The sequence below is a fragment of the Mesoplodon bidens genome (assembly GCF_964165515.1).
Source record: "Mesoplodon bidens genome assembly, chromosome: 5".
NCBI classification, from domain to species: Eukaryota; Metazoa; Chordata; class Mammalia; order Artiodactyla; family Ziphiidae; genus Mesoplodon; species Mesoplodon bidens.
In genome coordinates this window covers 62,483,541-62,501,990 of record NC_138161.1, presented here as the reverse complement: position 1 = coordinate 62,501,990, position 18,450 = coordinate 62,483,541, and the positions used below count along the sequence as shown (strand labels likewise).

General features: G+C 38.9%; 1 protein-coding gene across 2 annotated transcripts in view; it reads right to left on the bottom strand.

The window, feature by feature from the left end:
• Positions 1–446: 446 nt before the first annotated feature.
• The window catches only part of GAP43 (growth associated protein 43), a 93,325-nt gene continuing 75,321 nt past the window's right edge, over positions 447–18,450 (bottom strand). For both annotated transcript variants that reach the window (XM_081234280.1, XM_081234281.1), the window contains one exon: positions 447–1,120. In XM_081234280.1, coding sequence (XP_081090406.1) covers positions 1,032–1,120 — 89 coding nt within the window. In that variant the 3' untranslated portion in view covers positions 447–1,031. The remainder of the gene's footprint in view (positions 1,121–18,450) is intronic.

Here is an 18,450-nt window from a genome sequence, read left to right as displayed (position 1 = left end):
AAATCTGGCTATTGAGATACCCAGAGACAATGTGAAGAGACATAGGAAGAAGATGGCCATTTACAAGCTGAGGAGAGAGGCCTGGAACAGATGCTTCCCTCACAATTCTGAGAAGGAATCAACCCTGCCAACACCTTGATTTTGCACTTCAAGCCTCCAGAACTGTTAGCAAATAAATATCTGTTGTTGTTTAAACCACCCAGTCTGTGGTACTTTGTTACAGCGGCCCTACAAAATAAAATAGCGCCCAAGAGCCCCATCAAGGACCTACGCCATTGGTTCTGACTGAAGCCTTATGGTTTCATCCATCTTTTCTTTGTCAGGGTGGTTGGTGTCAGACTGGGAGGCCAGAACAAAGATAAAATGTAAGAATCCCAGTGTGTCAAACCAACTCATGAGAAGATGGAACAGAAACACAGAGACACTGGGAGTTTGATTACTCTCATGGTTTATTAATATTCAGATTGAAAAAGGAGCCTTAGAGCCGCAAGTTAACGCTAATTGGCACATTTGCTTTATTTCTTTATTTTCAAAACAAACTGGGTTTTGAATTTTTTCCTTTTTGTTCATTCCATCACATTGAAAAGGAGGAAAAGAAAAATGGTTTTGAATTCACTCGATATTTTGGACTCCTCAGATGAACGGAACATTGCACACACACTTGGAACAGAGAGAGATAGAGAGGAAAGTGGACTCCCACAGGGCCACACGCACCAGATCAAAAAACTTGGATACAGTGCAAGAATTTCCCAAAATGATTGGATCATCATTACCAAAAACTCGCCATAACAACACCAAGAAACAAAAAATGTTTAAGCCACACTGTTTGACTTGGGATCTTTCCTGCTTTTTTTTTTTTTTTTTAATGTTTGCCACACAGAGAGAAAGAGGGCTAGTGGGTGGGAAAGGACAGACTCACAGACGTGAGTAGGACAGGAAAGGAAACTTCAGAGAGGAGTTGAGAAGAGGGTGAGGAGGGACAGGGTTCAGGAGAGGGGAGAGTGGGGATGTGGAAAGCCATTTCTTAAAGTTCAGGCATGTTCTTGGTCCGCCTCACGTTCTTCTCCTTTACCCTCATCCTGCCGGGCACTTTCCTTAGGTTTGGTTTCGTCTACAGCTTCTGAGGAAGAAAACAGATGGGGTTAGGGCAGGGGAAGCAGAGTTAGTATTTTGTCTCATCTGTTCAGATGATAGTGAAATGCATTTCTTCTTTTCATACCACTTCATAAAAGATTTAAGATAAAAAGAGATTATTGCTATCTCAGTAATGTAATTTCCAGGTTCAGAAGAGTTTACCCCCAGGAAATTGTTCAGTGACACATAGGGAAGAGCTCAGGAACAAAGCTGTGATATCGTGGGCTAGAAGTTCACTAAAGAGAAACTACCATGGTCTTTAATCTCTCAGCCTTACAGTTAAGATATCCACACATGGGGGGTCCACAATGATCTTGTATTTCTTTTGCATTAATGTTAGACTTACCATGAGAGATACTTTATGTGGGTCATTCAACATCCATTCCAACTCTCTCACCCCTTATTTTTAGTATTATAAAGGCTGGAAAGTGAAATACTTGCATTTTCAGCTCCCCTTGGAGCTAGGGATGTCCATATCACACAGTGATGGCCAAATCGATAGAGACAGACTTCCCTGGGAAGACTCCAGAGGAGGTGTTTGCTCTTTACTTTCTCCTATTCCTGATGACTGTGACATCAAACTACCTGGTAGTGCAGCAGTCAGCTTGTGACCATGAAGATAAGAATGGTGAAGCAGAAAGAAAGAAAAAAACCTACTTGTGACCGACCATACTACTCCTGGACACTTTTCCTCAGACTTTTCCTTATTAATGTGAGACAAATAACTAACTTCTTTAAGCCACTGTAGTAGTTTTTAGTTTCTGGCAGTCAAAAACATTCCAAATGAGTACACTTATCAATAGGGCAAGTGTGTCTTGCTTAATAAGAAAGACTTTGTTTCTTTTTAAAGGATCATTTTTTTTCCTTAGGAAAGAGGTGATTTTCTAATTACTCTTCTTCCTGGTTTCCTGCTAGAACTCAGTCAACTGATTTCATACTACAGACAGCTTACTAGTATGCCAGCTAATGGAAAGAGAATTTGCCTTGACATCACATCTGTTATTAAACTAAACTCCTGTATCAGGGTCTCCAAGACTCCCGCCAGATTCAGCGATTTGCTAGGAGGACTCACAAGACTCAGCATATAGTCCTACTTATGGCTACCATTTACTACAGTGAAAGGATATAAAACCAAAAAAAGCAAAGGGAAAGGTTGTATGGAGCGAAGTTTGGAGGAAACAAGGCACAAGATTCCATGAGTCCTCTCCTCATGGACTCATACAAGATGTGCTTAATTCCTCCAGCAATGAAATGTGACACGTGTGAGACATCATAGACTAGGGAAGCTCACCTGAGCTTACAAGTCCAGGGTTTTTATTGGGGACTGGTTGTGTTGGCACCCTCTACCTAGCATGTACCAAATCCAGACTCCCAGGAGGAAAACAGATGTCCAGCATAAACCACATTGTTGGTGCAAAGAGTTTAGGCACAGTGAACACTCTTAGTTAGGAAGTGGTGAGAACCCTCTCAAAATTCAAGTTCCCGGATGCCAGCCAAGGGTCAATTTTTCACACAAGTATTTCTAAGACTTGAGAGATGTTGAGACTAGAGAAATGGAGAACTTTTAGGAGACCATTAGAAGAGCTCATAAAAATGGATGTTTCTTTGAAATCAGTCAGCTATATATTTATATTCAGATAAAGCTGAACATTTATATCCAAACAAGACCACTGCTGCTAAATATAATTTTTGGAATTCCTTCTTTGGACACCTATCTAATAATATTCTTTTAAGTCTCTTCAGTAGCAGAAAATGCTTATCGTTTTGAAAATAGATGTGTTTTTTTAAGAATCAAATGAGGCTGGTCTGGTAAGTAGTAACTATGATAGGTCATTTTATCTTACAATGACTTGTTTTTGACCAAAGTTTTTAAGTCTGATTTATTTTGTGGGATTTGCAACAGACTGTAAGTTACTTTCAAAATGTAGTTATCCCACTACTACTCATAAAGAATTTTTTAAGACTAGATACCTCCAAGGTGATCATTATTAACTCTTGAAGAACCAGCACACTGATCACATTTTCCAACAAAAATTTTTGGGTGAAACTAACTCAGTTCTGATCTTCATAATACACTATGTACCAGCAGTGTTCCTTGTGTATTATAGAACTTTGGCGTGCTAATGGATCATTTAATTTTCTATCAGAAGAAAGCTTCCATATTTGTTAGATCTTTTTGTAGTAATTTTCAATTCTTTCAGATAATTTATTTAGCTCCCTAGCTATGCCCAAACTTTGGAGACTACAGGTATGCCTACAGTGGTTTATCATTTTTACCAGTTCCAAGAAACCACATATTTAGTGCCCTCTTCAAACTGCAAAAGAAACAGAATATTGATTTAAACTGTCTAGAAGAACACAGAAGGATTAACTACGGGAGCAAGAGAAGACTTCAAACCTCTCTTACTAAAATAAAAACTTGGGAGCTATTATGTATGATTTGAAGGAGATTAGGAAACTCAAGAGAAAAGGTGAAATCAGGTCAGTTAAGGTGAGAACAGAGGTATATTTGTGAAATAAGGGAACACAATTCAAAAGGAGAAAAAGAAGGAAAAAAGATCCAGATAATTTTAAATAGCCACAGTTTCTGTCCACTTCTGGAGTGGAATCAGGTTAAATCCTTCCAAATTCTCCCACTTTCTCTTGTCATTCTTTGCCTAGGCTCAGGAGAAACAGTGAAACTTGACATGCATCTGTTAATTGTGACAGGAAGTCATTGCTCTCTGTTCCTTATTAAAAGAGCTTCAATATCTACATATTCTTTCTCTCAAATGCTTCTTTCTCTCAAATGCTTCAAAGTGTTTGAAATATAATGATTTATTCATTTAGTTGTTCTATAAATTGGTATCAAACACCTGCAATGTGCCAGACATTCTTCTAGGTATTGAGTAGAAAAGTGAGAAAACCAGTAAATACCCTCGCTCTTCTTTAAGCCTTTTGTAATAAATATTTAATAGGCAATGAAATCCATAATTATAGAATATTGGCAGTGAGAGGGACCTCTAAGGTCACCTAGTGACTAAACCATAAGTCTTCAAGGGTAACGACAGTATCTACTTTTGTACAACTTTGAATCCCCCATGTCCAGCACAGAACCTTGTGCAGGAAAGGCCTTCAATAAATACTTGCTGAATGAGAGAATGAATGGACATCCTCATTTCATAGAAGAGGAAACTGAAGTTCAAATAAAGAGATTTTTCTCTAAATCATATGGTTTGCTCATGTCAAGCCAGGACTAAAATCTAGGTCTTCTACTTGTCCAGGTTTCCCCATTATATCAGGTGGTCAAATTCGGCCAGAGAAGGTCAAGAAGGTCTTTATGGAAAGAATCATAAATTGTAACTTTCCTGACCCCTTGTATAAAGTGTTTAGCTATAGCTACCGTATTTGATTCTTTCCAACATGTTTAGAACAGTTCTAAGTGCACCTGTGTCATTTGATTAATTCTCACAGCTACCTTTATCATCCCAGTTTTATAGGCGGGGAAGCTGATGCACAATAAGACAAAGGAACACACTGTCTGTGAATGGCAACAGTGAATTTCAACCTAGGACAGAGCCATCTAGGTAGCATCTATTTTACATTGCTCTCCCAGCTCGTCCTTTGCCCAAGAAGGGTGGATGGGCTCAGAGTAGGAGCTATAGCAGGGGGTCCACAGGTATGTAGGCCTGGAGACTATGAAGTCTAAAAATTGGTCTTTGTAAAAGCAGTTCAGAATAGAGGGAAGAATTCTGATTAGTCTTAAATAATATGAAATCTGGTCTTGGCCCTTTCTGGCACTAATTACATAATTTGTAAATGTTAGAGATGAGTTAATATGTATTCTTTTTAGTATTTTATGCAAAATATTTGATCATCATGGTGAGTTCAAAGATGGATGAATGGCTGAGGCCAGCTGGTCACTCCAGTGATCATGATCCAATTAGAATAAGTAATCACATTCCCCATCTAGAGGCTCAACCTCTCTCTGAGACAGTTGTTACTTAAGAGGCTGTGGAAGCTAAAGACTGAATGGGATTTTCAGTACCAAGTGACATAAAGCAAGCGAGGGAAGTAAATGGGCCCGGAGCTGGCAGATGAGGGAAGCCTGATGTGACAGCTGAAATCCATCAAGTTAAAGAATAGAAAGTGTTCTCCCTATTTCAGTTTAGCTCTGAATAGTACTTTTACTCATATTAAATATGAAAACCTAACATTAATACTGTTATTTTGGTTAAGGCATTACAGGAAAAGAAAGATCACAAAGTGAATCACAGTTGACCCTTGAACAACAACTGGGTTGGGGGCGCCGACCCTCTGTGTAGTTGAAAATAATCCATGTATAATTTATAGTGGGCCCTCCATATACATGGTTCATCTGTATCTGCAGTTCCTCTGTATCCAACATCCAACGTCCATAGATTCAACCAACATGGATCATGTAGTACTGTAGTATTCACTATTAAAATGAATCCACATATAAGTGGACCCTGCAGTTCAAACCTGTGTTGTTCAAGGGTCGACTGTATATATTTCCTATCTATGTGTATATATCATGTGACTAGCAAGCATCCTCACTAGGAATCGTTATTAGTCTACCTAGGATGGGTTTCTTCCCCAAAATCAGCCTTCACCCCAGAAATCAACCCTGAAATCCAATTTTATTATGATATAGACTATGCCCCCCAATAAATAAATAAAACAAAAACTGATGATGTGTTTTAGCAGTTTGGTCTAAAAGGGGGAAAAATTTGTCTCTTAATAAAATAAAATTGAGCAATTTTAATAATTATTATTTGTATTAAATAAATTCTCAAAAATTACAGTCAATTTGAAGAGATAATGTTAGAATTTGATAAACAGCTATACCCTTCTCCAGCCTTGGCATGTTAGCCTGGACAAAAACATTACTTCTTCTGGGCCCAAAGACCTCTTAGAAATAACTATGTTCACTAGCAGCTGCCATGAATTTTATCATTTCTATGTTACTTTAAAAAGAGAAAATTAACATCATGACAGTAAAGCCATGTATTCTTCATGTTCTAGAGTTGAAGTTTGCTTCAAAAGGGAAGAAAGAAATGTGTTCATTAATTCATTTATTTATTCAGTAAAAGGTCCTGGGCCTTTACTACATGCTACGCACTGTGTCATGCATTTCTAATGGTTTCTTTTTTTTTAAATTTTATTTATTTATTTTTGGCTGTGTTGGGTCTTCGTTTCTGTGCTAGGGCTTTCTCTAGTTGCGGCGAGCGGGGACCACTCTTCATTGCAGGACGCAGGCCTCTCACTGTCGCGGCCTCTCTTGTTGCCGAGCACAAGCTCCAGACGCGCAGGCTCAGTAGTTGTGGCCCATGGGCCCAGCTGCTCCGCAGCATGTGAGATCTTCCCAGACCAGGGCTCAAACCCGTGTCCCCTGCATTGGCACGCAGACTCTCAACCACTGCACCACCAGGGAATGTGCCATGCATTTCAAATGCAATGCAGCGCAGTGGTGATACAACAATGAAAACATCAAGCAAAAAGCTCTGCCTTCTTGGAATTCATATGCTAGTAATTATTGTTTGTGGGAGAAGGGGTGATAAAGGAAAAAGTAATATCTAGACAAGAAGAGTTCAGCCCAGAGGGGTATATTTTCTCCTAGGCCACTTCTCTTGGATTTGCAAAGTTGAGCGTCTCTAATGAATCTCATAAATTTTGAAATATGGAAAACTCTAGTAGTTTTCTTATTCTTGACCCACAACTACCAGTCCTAAGAAAGATCAAGACCACATTAAGACAGCAATAAAAATGAAAGTCATTTCTATATCCATTTGGAACCGGGTGGTGGTAGGGGACCCCGGTGGATGATTTCACAGTGGTCCTTGAAATATGTGCCTCTAACTGGCTCTCTGATTCTTGCTGAAATAGATTCTGGAAGCAGCTCTTGTCTTTATGCATTCCATTCATTTCCTCGAAAGGGTGAGAATAGCACGTCTGCACATTCTGTTGGTGAGCAAATACCAGGAGCATATGCAGCAGCGGCTGCTTGTGTGCTCAGCCAGGCAGCCCGGCTGCAGTGCTGCTGGAGAGATGGCGGTGTTCCCAGCTGCCATCGCCTACACTGAGCTCTAATGGCCCTGTTTACTGGCACCGGTCCAGGCCCCTCCATAGCCCTACATTACTGAAATTAGGTTGAGTGGATTTCCCAGTAAAACATTACCTCTTGGGACCTGCCCAGCTCTCCCCATCCTTGTCAACATTGATTAAGTAGAAGCTGCTATCATCCTGGGGCCATGCCCACAATTACTCTACCAATCACCACTGGGCTGGGCTGTTTGCTTCCTTTCCCTTTTGATTTTCACTTTTCTTGAATATTAAGCATCATTACCTCAAAGGCTCAAAGGAAAGTAATAAAAAAAACATTCTGTAGCTACCTCACATACGTCCCTTTGTTACTTACATGGTCTTCCTCTTGAGCTGTGTACCAGATATCAGTCTGGAGCCTGGATCATGGCTTTGGGTGGTCACTTTTTGCTATTTTTTGTTTTTCATTTTTACCATGTTTTCCATTTCAAGTCCCTCTCAAATCACTGAGCCAGTATACAGCATTTTGTGTCAGCAGAGTGGTGCAAGTATCACTTATGCTCCCACTCAGTGCTTTCTGAGACTTTGAAAGCAAATAATCCTATTGCTTATCACACTACTCACTTGAGGATTTCAAAGAGTAGCAAACAAAAACCTAACCAAGGAGAAAATTCAGAGGCGAGGTCCCAGTGATATCTGAAACATACATATACAAGTCTACTTCTCTCAAAAGTTTTGGCCTAGGACCAAGCTGATTTCTGTGTAGCCTTGCTACCAATTAGTCATCTGACCTCAGAGAAGTTACTTTTCCTTTGCCTCCATTTTCTAATCTATAAGAAGTATGGATAGTAATGACTGCCTCACCTTATTGATAGAAGGTATTTAAAAGCACTTTACAAAATTTAAAGTGCAGCATATAGTATTTTGAGATTTTAATCCAGCCTGTGGGATTTGGGTAAAAAACATCCATCAAGTTTAATAGTTTCATCCCAGGAGGAAAAAAAGCAATTTCCCACAGGAAAAAAAAAATCATCTTTCTCAGATAAATGACTAAGAGGGCTTCTCCCCTAGAATGTTCCTATAAAGTCTCTAAATAAGAATACAAGTGATTTATTAATTAGTCTACTCTGTTACAGAAATTGAGAAAGAATCTAGGATTTCTAACCTTTGGAACAAAATTTAGTGTTTCATTCTGAAACAGAAATGACCCAGGGATTTTTTAAAATTAAAACAAAAGTCAAAGACGGTACAAGTTGGCCTTGAAAACATCTTAAACATTCTCTCTACAAAATGTCTATCAAACCATCAAAAATGAGTGTCCTACCTTCTTCCTCCATTAGAAACACGCAGAAAGATCAAAAATTACAATTTATGTGGCCTGCATAGTTGCCTTAAGTCATTTTTGGAACAAGATGGGATAAACATGTAAAGCTGAATGGAATTAACATGATGTCTTATCATTATTACAGTGAATAAGTCAACTTTTAAAGGCTGAAAATAAAAATAAAAATTTGGGGGGTATTTCCACTCTAGCATAAAAGTCAAGTACACTCACTCCTTCATCCCTCCCCTCAGCTAAATTGTGCTGAGCTGGCAGTTGAATCTGTAGATCTTCCGAGGCATTCCTTATGGTTAGGATGTGGGAGGAGTGGAGGAATGGGGAGTCAGTACACTGAAGGCTCCTATGACACTGAGACATTTTGAGAAGGGCTGTGTCAGGGATAGAGAAGTGATGTTGTGATATAGTGTGTTGCTAGTAGTGACTATCCGAAGAAGTTCAGCCTAAAAATTGTCTTACCCTCTTCTGTAGATTATAAATATATTAAAAAATTCAAAATCCCGGGCTTCCCTGGTGGCGCAGTGGTTGAGAGTCCGCCTGCCGATGCAGGGGACATGGGTTCGTGCCCCGGTCCGGGAAGATCCCACATGCCATGGAGCGGCTGGGCCCATGAGCCATGGCCGCTGAGCCTGCGCATCCGGAGCCTGTGCTCCACAACGGGAGAGGCCACAACAGTGAGAGGCCCGTGTACCGCAAAAAAAAAAAAAAAAAAAAATTCAAAATCCCATCTGACCAGAGTTCAACTCTGCATCTCCCCTTTCACCTCACAGTATCCCAGGTGAGGAGAATCTAGCTAGGAGAAAATCTTAGCTACATCGCTCTAAGCCATTACAAACTCAACTGTCTAAGGTGCCAGGCAGCTAATGTGAATGTGAAAATCTAGCCATAGGTAAAATCCAGTGGCAGGGTCCATGGAGGCCTTGTAAGAGCAGGCATTGCCTAAAAGCATTAAAAATTTTTAAAACACTATCACTGGAAAAATAAAAGGGGAAGGAGTGTCTGGCATATGACTCTTAAATTATATCAGGAAGATACATTTCTGGACTCTGACTTCAAAATGGAAGCCGTTCTCTTTAATCAGTATAAAAGATAGTCACACTGTATTTGTCTTCAAGAACTAACTCCAAATCAGGAGTCCTAATTAACAGTGCGAACTTTTCCATTTTGCTAAATTTAAATTACTCACATCTCAAGATTTTTTTTAGTGAATGAAGTAAAAAATAAATAAGGACTACTGCAGATTTTATAAAAGGCCTACCAAAGCAAAAAGAGATACCAAAAAATCCAATTCTCAATATTCTCTCTCCCCTCACTTGCTGTTCAAATATTCTCAACATCTCTACATCCCTACCTATACCTTCCAGATGTCCTAGGCTCCTTTTACAGATGCTGTTGGTGACATTCTCAGATCCCTTTTACCAGGCTCATGTCCCCAGCTCCCAGCTGCTGGAGGTGTTGGCTGCCAATGATCCACACCTGCTCCTTGGGCGGGGGATGTAAACTGAATCACCTCAACCTGAGGTGCCTGAGAGGTCATGCCCCTTCTGCCCCCTGTGACTCCAGACACAGACAATTTCTGTCTGTGATGCAGCTTGTGCTTCAGCACAAATTGTGGGATTAGGCTGAGACCATGCTTTTCCTGAACCCACTTTGCTGTCTTCTTCCCCTGGCTTCTCTTCTTTCTTCATTCCCTTATGGATTTCCACCAATAAAGTATTCGCACAAGAGTCCCTTCTCAGGCTCTGATTCTGGGGAATGGGACCTGTTATTCCTTTAACCAAAAATCAAGGACTGGAGATGGGAGGCAGGTCAGTCAATTTCCTTAGTCAATGTACATAGCAAGTCTTCAAGGTTTGAATAATTTGGGTCTGCGGCTTAGTCAGCCCTCGTGACCCAGCTCAAATGTTGTTTCCATACCTCCAAACCTATCCTACATGGAATTAATCACTTTCTACTCTTTATTTGTATAGAAATTATATCCGTTGCATTATATCCTAGTTTGTGGTATCTTTTCTAGTCTTCTTGACTGTGACATAATTTCTCAAATGAAAAGTCTGATACATTTGCCATAATTTGAACTCCACAAAGTCAGAGATTTTTTATTTTGTTCACTGATGAATCCCAAATGCTTAGAAAAGTGCTGGCAAATATATATTTTTTTAATGAATCAAGGCATCTATATTAACGTCAACTCCTAGCATCATGCTTATCACAAGATAGGCGTTTAATATATATAGGAGGGACGAAAGTGATGAAAAAAGGGGACAATTCCAAATATGCTTTGTGTCATGTAGATAAAACCTTAATTACCTCAAGCATAAAAACTGTGGACCTGTATTGTTATCATGACCAAATAGCAGAGGTATGCCTGAATTTCAAAATATTGTATTATGAAAAGGAAACAATATAATTCTGCTTTATAGGCATTAGGCATGGAAAGAATTATTCCATCATCTTCCTTTTTTTTTTTACTCATTTTAATTTTATGTCTTCTAATTTTATAACAAATTATTCTGATATAAAAAACCCAAATGTAAAAAATAGATATCTACTATAAGCATCACTATTTTTAGATGGCACAGGGTAGTGGTTAGGACAGCTGGTTCTGGAGCCAGCTATTTTCATTTAAATTCTATCTCTGACACCAGGACTTGGAGTGAGTTATCTAACCTCTTATTGCCTCACTTTCCTTATCTGTAATTGGTATTAATATTGGTACCCACCTCATGGGGTTACTAAAACACTCAAATGTGTTAATTATTTAAAATACTTAATAATGAATGGCATGTTTCAGTAAACTGCTCAATAAATATTGGCGATTATTATTAAGTGAGTGGGAGGGAACTAACACTGGTTTAATGTTTACTATGTGCCAAACCCAGTGCTAAGGGCTTTCACATACTGGTATTCAATATATATCATCCATGCTCTCCTAATCCTTTGTCAGTAAAATGGAAGTAATAATATCTACCTCATAGATTTGTGATGAGCATTAAATGAGAGGAAAAAAAAGACAACCTAACACGGTGTCACTACCTTGCTCACCTATGTGCCTAATAAATGAGAATTACCTTCTCTCTCTCTCCACTAATTCACACGTATCCACTCTTAGACTATAGCCAAAGAGAAACTTTCTTCAAGTATCCTGAGAAAGGGAGACAGAGTTTGTTCCTTATAAAGTTTCTGCTTGTAGAGTAAAAAAAAAAAAAAAAAAAAATTCTTTGAAAAAAAGGCTTTGAAGTCAAGGTCTAAATTCCAAAAATGATCACCAGGGCAAAGCTGACTGTTGGCCAAACTTGAGAGGCATGATTCTATGGTGCAAGAATCAAGGCTGCTAAATAGTAATGTCTCAAAAGACAAGAACTTCTCTGCTATTGCCTCTGCTTCAGAAGAGGACAATCTTCTCTATTTCACACTTAAATAGCAGTCAGTTGATTTCAAAGGAAACCACCTTATCCTCAGGCTTCACTCCATTGGATTTCCCCCAGTTTGTAGCAAAAGTACATTTACTATACTGACTGAGCAAGAACCAAGGAACCCTTTGCCCTCAGATGTGTAATAAATCTTGTTCCAGTAGGCAAGTTACAGAGGGGATGGCAATTATCCAGGCTTGAGACAGTACATCCAATTTTAAGAAAAATTCCCTGATTCATTATAGTTATTGAACCCAAGACTTGAAAGAAACCTAGGACTTTTTGTCTCTTAACCTTAAGGAAAATGATCATTTACAGTGAAATTTTTCAGCTTTATCATGAGAAAGAACTTTCCATTTCCGGAAAGGCTTGCAGTCCTCTGTGGACAAGGCATGTTTGGCGGGAGAAATCCCTAGGGCTGTGTGGAAGACTGCTCTGAGGGGGTTATTCTTTCTGCCTATGCACGGTACTGTCTCGTTTCTGGGACTTCTCAAGCATGGAATTCCAGCAAACCTTGAAGAGTAAAGAGATTAAATAAAGATGGAGTAGGAAGTGGCCACTTTCTTACAAGAATTAAAGGCAAAGAAACGCCATACTTCTTTTGGAATCTTGATCAAACATGATTGAAGTTGGCATTTTTTTTCTCCACTAAAGTTTATTCATAATTCCTCTTCCTGCACTTCAGAGAAAGTTAATAGTTTTCTAAAAATCAAACTGCATGTATTTGATGTTAATTATTTAGGTCCATACTTAGGAGATGAGGAAATGTCGGACAGGCTAATTGTGTTTGTTGGTCATTTTTTCATTGAATCTACTCTCTTAGCTATTCTTTCTTGAAGTTTTTCACATTTATCGAAACAAGCTGCTTAGGTATTATACCAGCCATTTCAAACAATTTTGTTTCCTTAGATATTTCTATTATGCTCACTGTTTTCAACAATGAGTCATCCTAGATCTTATCTAGTGATCAGTTACAAAAGTGTAGTAATTTGTGTTTGTCAGACCTTGAGAAAGTTAGTGAACTATTTTCTAGATTATACTTGTTTTAAAAATTCAACCAATGATTTGTAATGTTTTAACATATATTGAGTTAATATGCCATATTACAAAAAATATTACAAATATTTTCAACATTTGTCTTTAAAAGCAAAAGCAGATCTAGATTTGCCAAATCTCATGATCTGATATTTGATTATATGATTTGATTATCTGACTCCACAGTTAAAATACAGAAACCCAAACTAGAAATAATTCTAACTCTATAAGGGTCTCTCCAGTAGTGACTACAGCTGCCAAAAAATTTTTCCTACATATGAATATCTATTGCTTGGATAACATTTAAATTTTGAAAGAGAAGCACTATACTTATGAGTCATATTCAGCTCATGCCTTGCCATGTCTCACCATGATGTGTTTGGGTAGTAACTGAGATTAGCTAAACAATTATTTATCTGTGTTGTTTAATTTTCCCTTATGGCTGTATCTACACAGCACAAAGAAAACTAAAGACTTGGCAGTTGTCTTGCTAATTTTATCATTGCAAATGGATAAACCACATAATTCAGGACAAAAATACAAAATCTGTATATATTGTTATGGAGTGAGCTCCTAATTGTAAAATTACAGAATAATGAAAGCTGAAGGAGATCTTAGAGATTATCTGATCTCAGCCCCTCACTCCCTCTGAGAAAAACTGAAGGTAGAGCATTTCTGTGACTTGCCCAAAGTCTCACAGCTAATGAGAATTCAGTGATCCTCCCATAACACCATGTCTCTCACAACCTTTGGAGATGATGAATTCCACTGCTTGATTTTAAGTGGCATCTTTCTCCAGTAATCCTAAATGCACTGTGTAAGTCTGTTCCTCCCTCCCTCCTTCCCCCTCACTCCCTCCATTCCTTCTCTCCTTTGTGAAATAAAAGGTAAACTCAATATAATTTTACTTTAAGAGCTACCAGAAGTAATTTTAGGTACTCTGGAGGCTTGCAGAACCAGGGCTGAGGATTACTGTTGCATCTAACTTCAACACATTATGCACAACTGGTGAGAGGTGATGTGGATATTCTATATAGAGAGGGGAAAAAAAGGGGACCTCTAAAATTGGTGGCTTAGGCTGAATAGTAATCACTGATTATGGCAGGTTTCATAAACTCAGTGACTAAAGAGTTGCTGGGTAATGAAAGTCCAGAAGTAGCTGAAATTACTACAAATGCTGTCATACCTAGAAATCTGTAAGAGATCAGTACTATGTCCTGATAAGAGCAAATAAAAGTGCATATCATTCTCCCATCTATCACCCCCTCCACTTCCCAATGAAAGCAGAGTGTTCAAAAGCCCACTGAGAAGGTTAACTCAATTTTGAAATTAATTTAAAAATACATTATTGTAATGAGAAAGCCCTATAAAAGTTGTTTGTGTTATATGCTTGTGTGCAGGTAAATAGATGCAATCCCCATCTCTTGCTGGGACAATTCATTTTGCACTCATTGTGTATTTTGGCTTCCTAGGGACTGTCAAATTATGGCACTGCCTTTGAATGAAAAATTGCTTTAAGAATCAATAGTACTCACTGGAACACAACCAGAACTATATCAAAAAAGTGATATTCATATTTATACTGATTTCTCTCTTTTTAGTGAAGATCTTAGAGCTCTTATATTTAGTGGCAAAGAATGTAATAGCCTTGGCTATTTAGAGACATTGGGACAATGAGCAGTTAAAGAATAAAGATTCATGGTGAGTCTATAGCTTACCTTAGATAGAACCATAGAACCATATGTGTCCTGCCCATCCTATATCACTGCCATTGGAAAAATCATCCTGCTGAAGCCTTTCTCTCTTTTCTCCACTCAGTGTTTTTTCTCTAATAAAACTATTTTCTAAGACATACCTTATGTCTAGAATCTACCTCCTACTCTCTTCTTTCTTTCAAAACCCTATTTATTTGAAAGTAATCAGACTGCATACAGAGACCTTAGAATAGAAAGGGGCTCTGGAGACCCACCAGCAACAGCTCACCTAATACAGGAATCTCCCAGAATCCTCCTAGCAGACAGGCAGACTCTGCTTCAACAGGCCACTCCAGCTTTAACTGTAAATTCTTCCTGAAGTCAGCTAACCCCTACCTCTCCTAAGTTTTTATGGAGTTCTTTCCTCTAGAATAACACAGAACAAAATATGTCTTCAATATGTTTTCTTTTGTACAAGACAGTCCAAAAATGCAAAGATAACAGCCTCTTTCTTCAAGAAATTTACCAACCTGTTCTTTTCCTCTTCAATCAACAAACTTCATGAAAAAATAAATTCAAATTACGCCTTTTCTTCATCTCACCTCTCTTAGTTCTCTAGGAGCTGACTTCAACTCTATCATTTTTCTAACGGTGCTCTCCTCAAACTCACCCCCTACCTCAAAATTATATCCACCTCATAAGGCCTTTTCTCATTTACCATTGCTCTTGATCTTTTTCTGACTCCTCCTTTTGACAGTGTTACTTGAGCTCTATGCTCCAGAAAATAGGGGCAGTTAAGAAATTCTCCCAACCTTTTGTTTTCTGAAGTCTCCCCATCCTTTTATGCTCTAGGAAATGGCTTACTGTAAAATACTCTTCTCCATATGATCTGCTGTCCACTCTCTCTCATGGCTCCAGAAGACTCATGGGTGACTCCCTTGTTTACCTGTAACAAGGCCAAACACCGATCTTTCCTCCTTTGCCTTGAACTTTCTATTCTTTGTTTCATGAATGAGGATAGAATTCTTTGTCTCTTTGAAACAAGGTAGACCAGTGATAAATAAATCTTGTTCAGCTAACTGACTAGACTTCCCCTGATTGCAAAATAACCTCATTTGTAAATCACCCCACCTGTAATTTGTCTACTCCGCCTATAAAAGTCTAAGGAAAAGCCACCCTGCCAAGAGACTGTGATCTTGAGAGCTGGGGTCCCTATTGCAATAGTTTGAACAAAACCAACTCCTTAATTGTTGGTGTATTTTTGTTTTTGACATCTTCTTAAAATATTCCTTTTTTCTTATCTTTAATGAAGACCATGTTCTGGATCTGTGTTTGCTGTTTCCTCACTTTTCTTGGCCATTCTAGGTCTAGTGTTTGTTCCTTATCCCCTAACAAGACACAATCCAAGATTCAATTCTACATTCTCTTTGCAGGCTCTGCATCTAATAACTCATTCTCTCTAATGACTTCGACCCCGACCCCATAACCAGGTAACCACCACATTTATATTATCATTGTCATATTGTTAATCCCTATACATCACTGTAAGCATATTAACTTTCTTTAACACATGCTTTAATGACTCCTGGCCTCGTATACATCAAATTCCAATTTCTACTGCCAAATACTTCTCTACATCCTTGACTCTACTCCTGGCTCCAATTCTATATCTCAGTCTGTACTGGACATCACACAGCCACTATCACTACAAATATAATGAGATTGGCCTTATCATTCTTTCAGAGATCCAAATTTAAAATCCTCCCTCTCTATGTGCATCTATCTGTGTCTATTGATTCTCCTTTCTCAGCAACACATATTTCCAATTGAGGCCATGAAATGGAAAAAACAATTAAATATAAGTACTGTACTGATATACTTGATGAAAAATGTGCCAAACTCACAGGGAAAAGAGACTAGCAATACTACTACAGCTTGGGCACGGAGCCAGTAGTAGTCAGAGGAAGGAAGGACAGGTGGGTAATAATAACACAATATCTGAAGTAGACATGGTTAAAGGCAATAGTCAAATAGAAGGTCAACAGCAAAGGTAGTCAACAGGCATTGGAAACTGATAGAACACAGCAGCTAGAAAGAGGCCAGTATAGATAGACCATGGACATGTGGGCAAGGCTGTCAGCCAGCAATAGGGTCCCCTAATCATGGGACCAAGAACAAGATTCCCATCTCTAGGAGACAGGATGAGAATAAGGCAGGGTCTTAGTCTCAAGAGAAATCAGAGTACAAATGAAATGAATGAGACAGGGACCTAGGTAGAGCAAAACCAAGATGAAGTTTAGTTAGTGGAACTGTTCCCAAGTGAGAGACCAATTATTGGTGTTTGGGCACAAGTTGACTTGAGGCTGAGCCAATTGTGTGTAGGGCTCTTTAATCCTTCCTAGTCTAGGAATGAGAATGACATTGATTCCAGAACCAGACATAGAACTCAACTTGAAAAACAGATGGCAAGTGACCTCATTGGTGTGGCCTAAAGGGACACAGGACAGTACACCAGGCTAGCACTTCAGGGGGTGGTGGCAACACTAACATCTGAGCCAATAGAGCCATCTCTTAGCACATCTTTCTGCCTCCAAGGTGGCCCTCTTGCGTGCTCCTCTGCTGTCGCTGATAGGGGTAACTATAATAGTTATTTAAAGCCTACAGATGATAATGCAAAAAGAAAGAGGAGATAGCTGCTGCCCCAACAAATTATTGTACATCACTGAGTCTAAAAGAGGAGACATGACTTTCCTTGCGATTTAAATGAAAGTGTACTAAATAAAATTTTTTGGTCGTAGTCTCACTATAATTTGCTTGGACATGTTTTATGTCTGCTGTCTGACCCTCATGTCTTTGCCATCACTGCTAAATTCATAGAATTCCCAAAGGCTTTTAAACTCATCCAGGGACCTGGGCCTTCTTGTCCGATGCTGAGACCAAACACAAGAAAATACTAGGGATAGGAAAAATAAAATAGCAGTTAATTTTGTTTTCTAGGTTAGATTTTTATGAGATCTTAGAAGGAGAATTGGTGAACTCAGGGAGAGTTAGTAATATATTTGGGGATAAAGTATTGAAAATATTCCAAAAATGTGGGAGAAAATGACTTTTTTTACTGAAGCTAACTTGAGTATAAATTATATTGTAGAAAGAAATTTTATGTGGCAGAATCTCACAAAAGACTACTAGGAACATACCCATAGGTGAGCACAGCTTGGTCTATTGACACGTCACAGCTAGGGAGAGCACACAACATGGAACCATGAGACATGGCAGTAAGAGGGGGTTAGAAAGGACTTATCTGAGCTTGTGCTACAGGATTTGGAGGTAGATTCAAGGAAGCAGAGCTTTGCTCTTTATTGGATGCTATCACAAAATAGGTGTCATTTTATGATTGGGCATCTTTTTTTTTTTGGCATCACTTTTTTAAAATTTATTTTTTAATTTATTTATTTTTGGCTGTGTTGGGTCTTGTTGTTGTGTTCAGGCTTTCTCTAGTTGTGGAGAGTGGGGGCTACTCTTCATTGTGGTGCACGGCCTTCCTCACTGCGGTAGCTTCTCTTGTTGCGGAGTACAGGCTCTAGGCATATGGGCTTCAGTAGTTGTGGCACACGGGCTTAGTTGCTCCGCGGCATGTGAGATCTTCCCAGACCAGGGATCGAACCCGTGTCCCTTGCATTGGTAGGTGGAGTCTTAACCACTGTGCCACCAGGGAAGTCCTTATGATTGGTCATCTTAATAAATATTATCTAGAAGGAAGGAAGAATGAGGTAAGCATTATCATTCACACAGC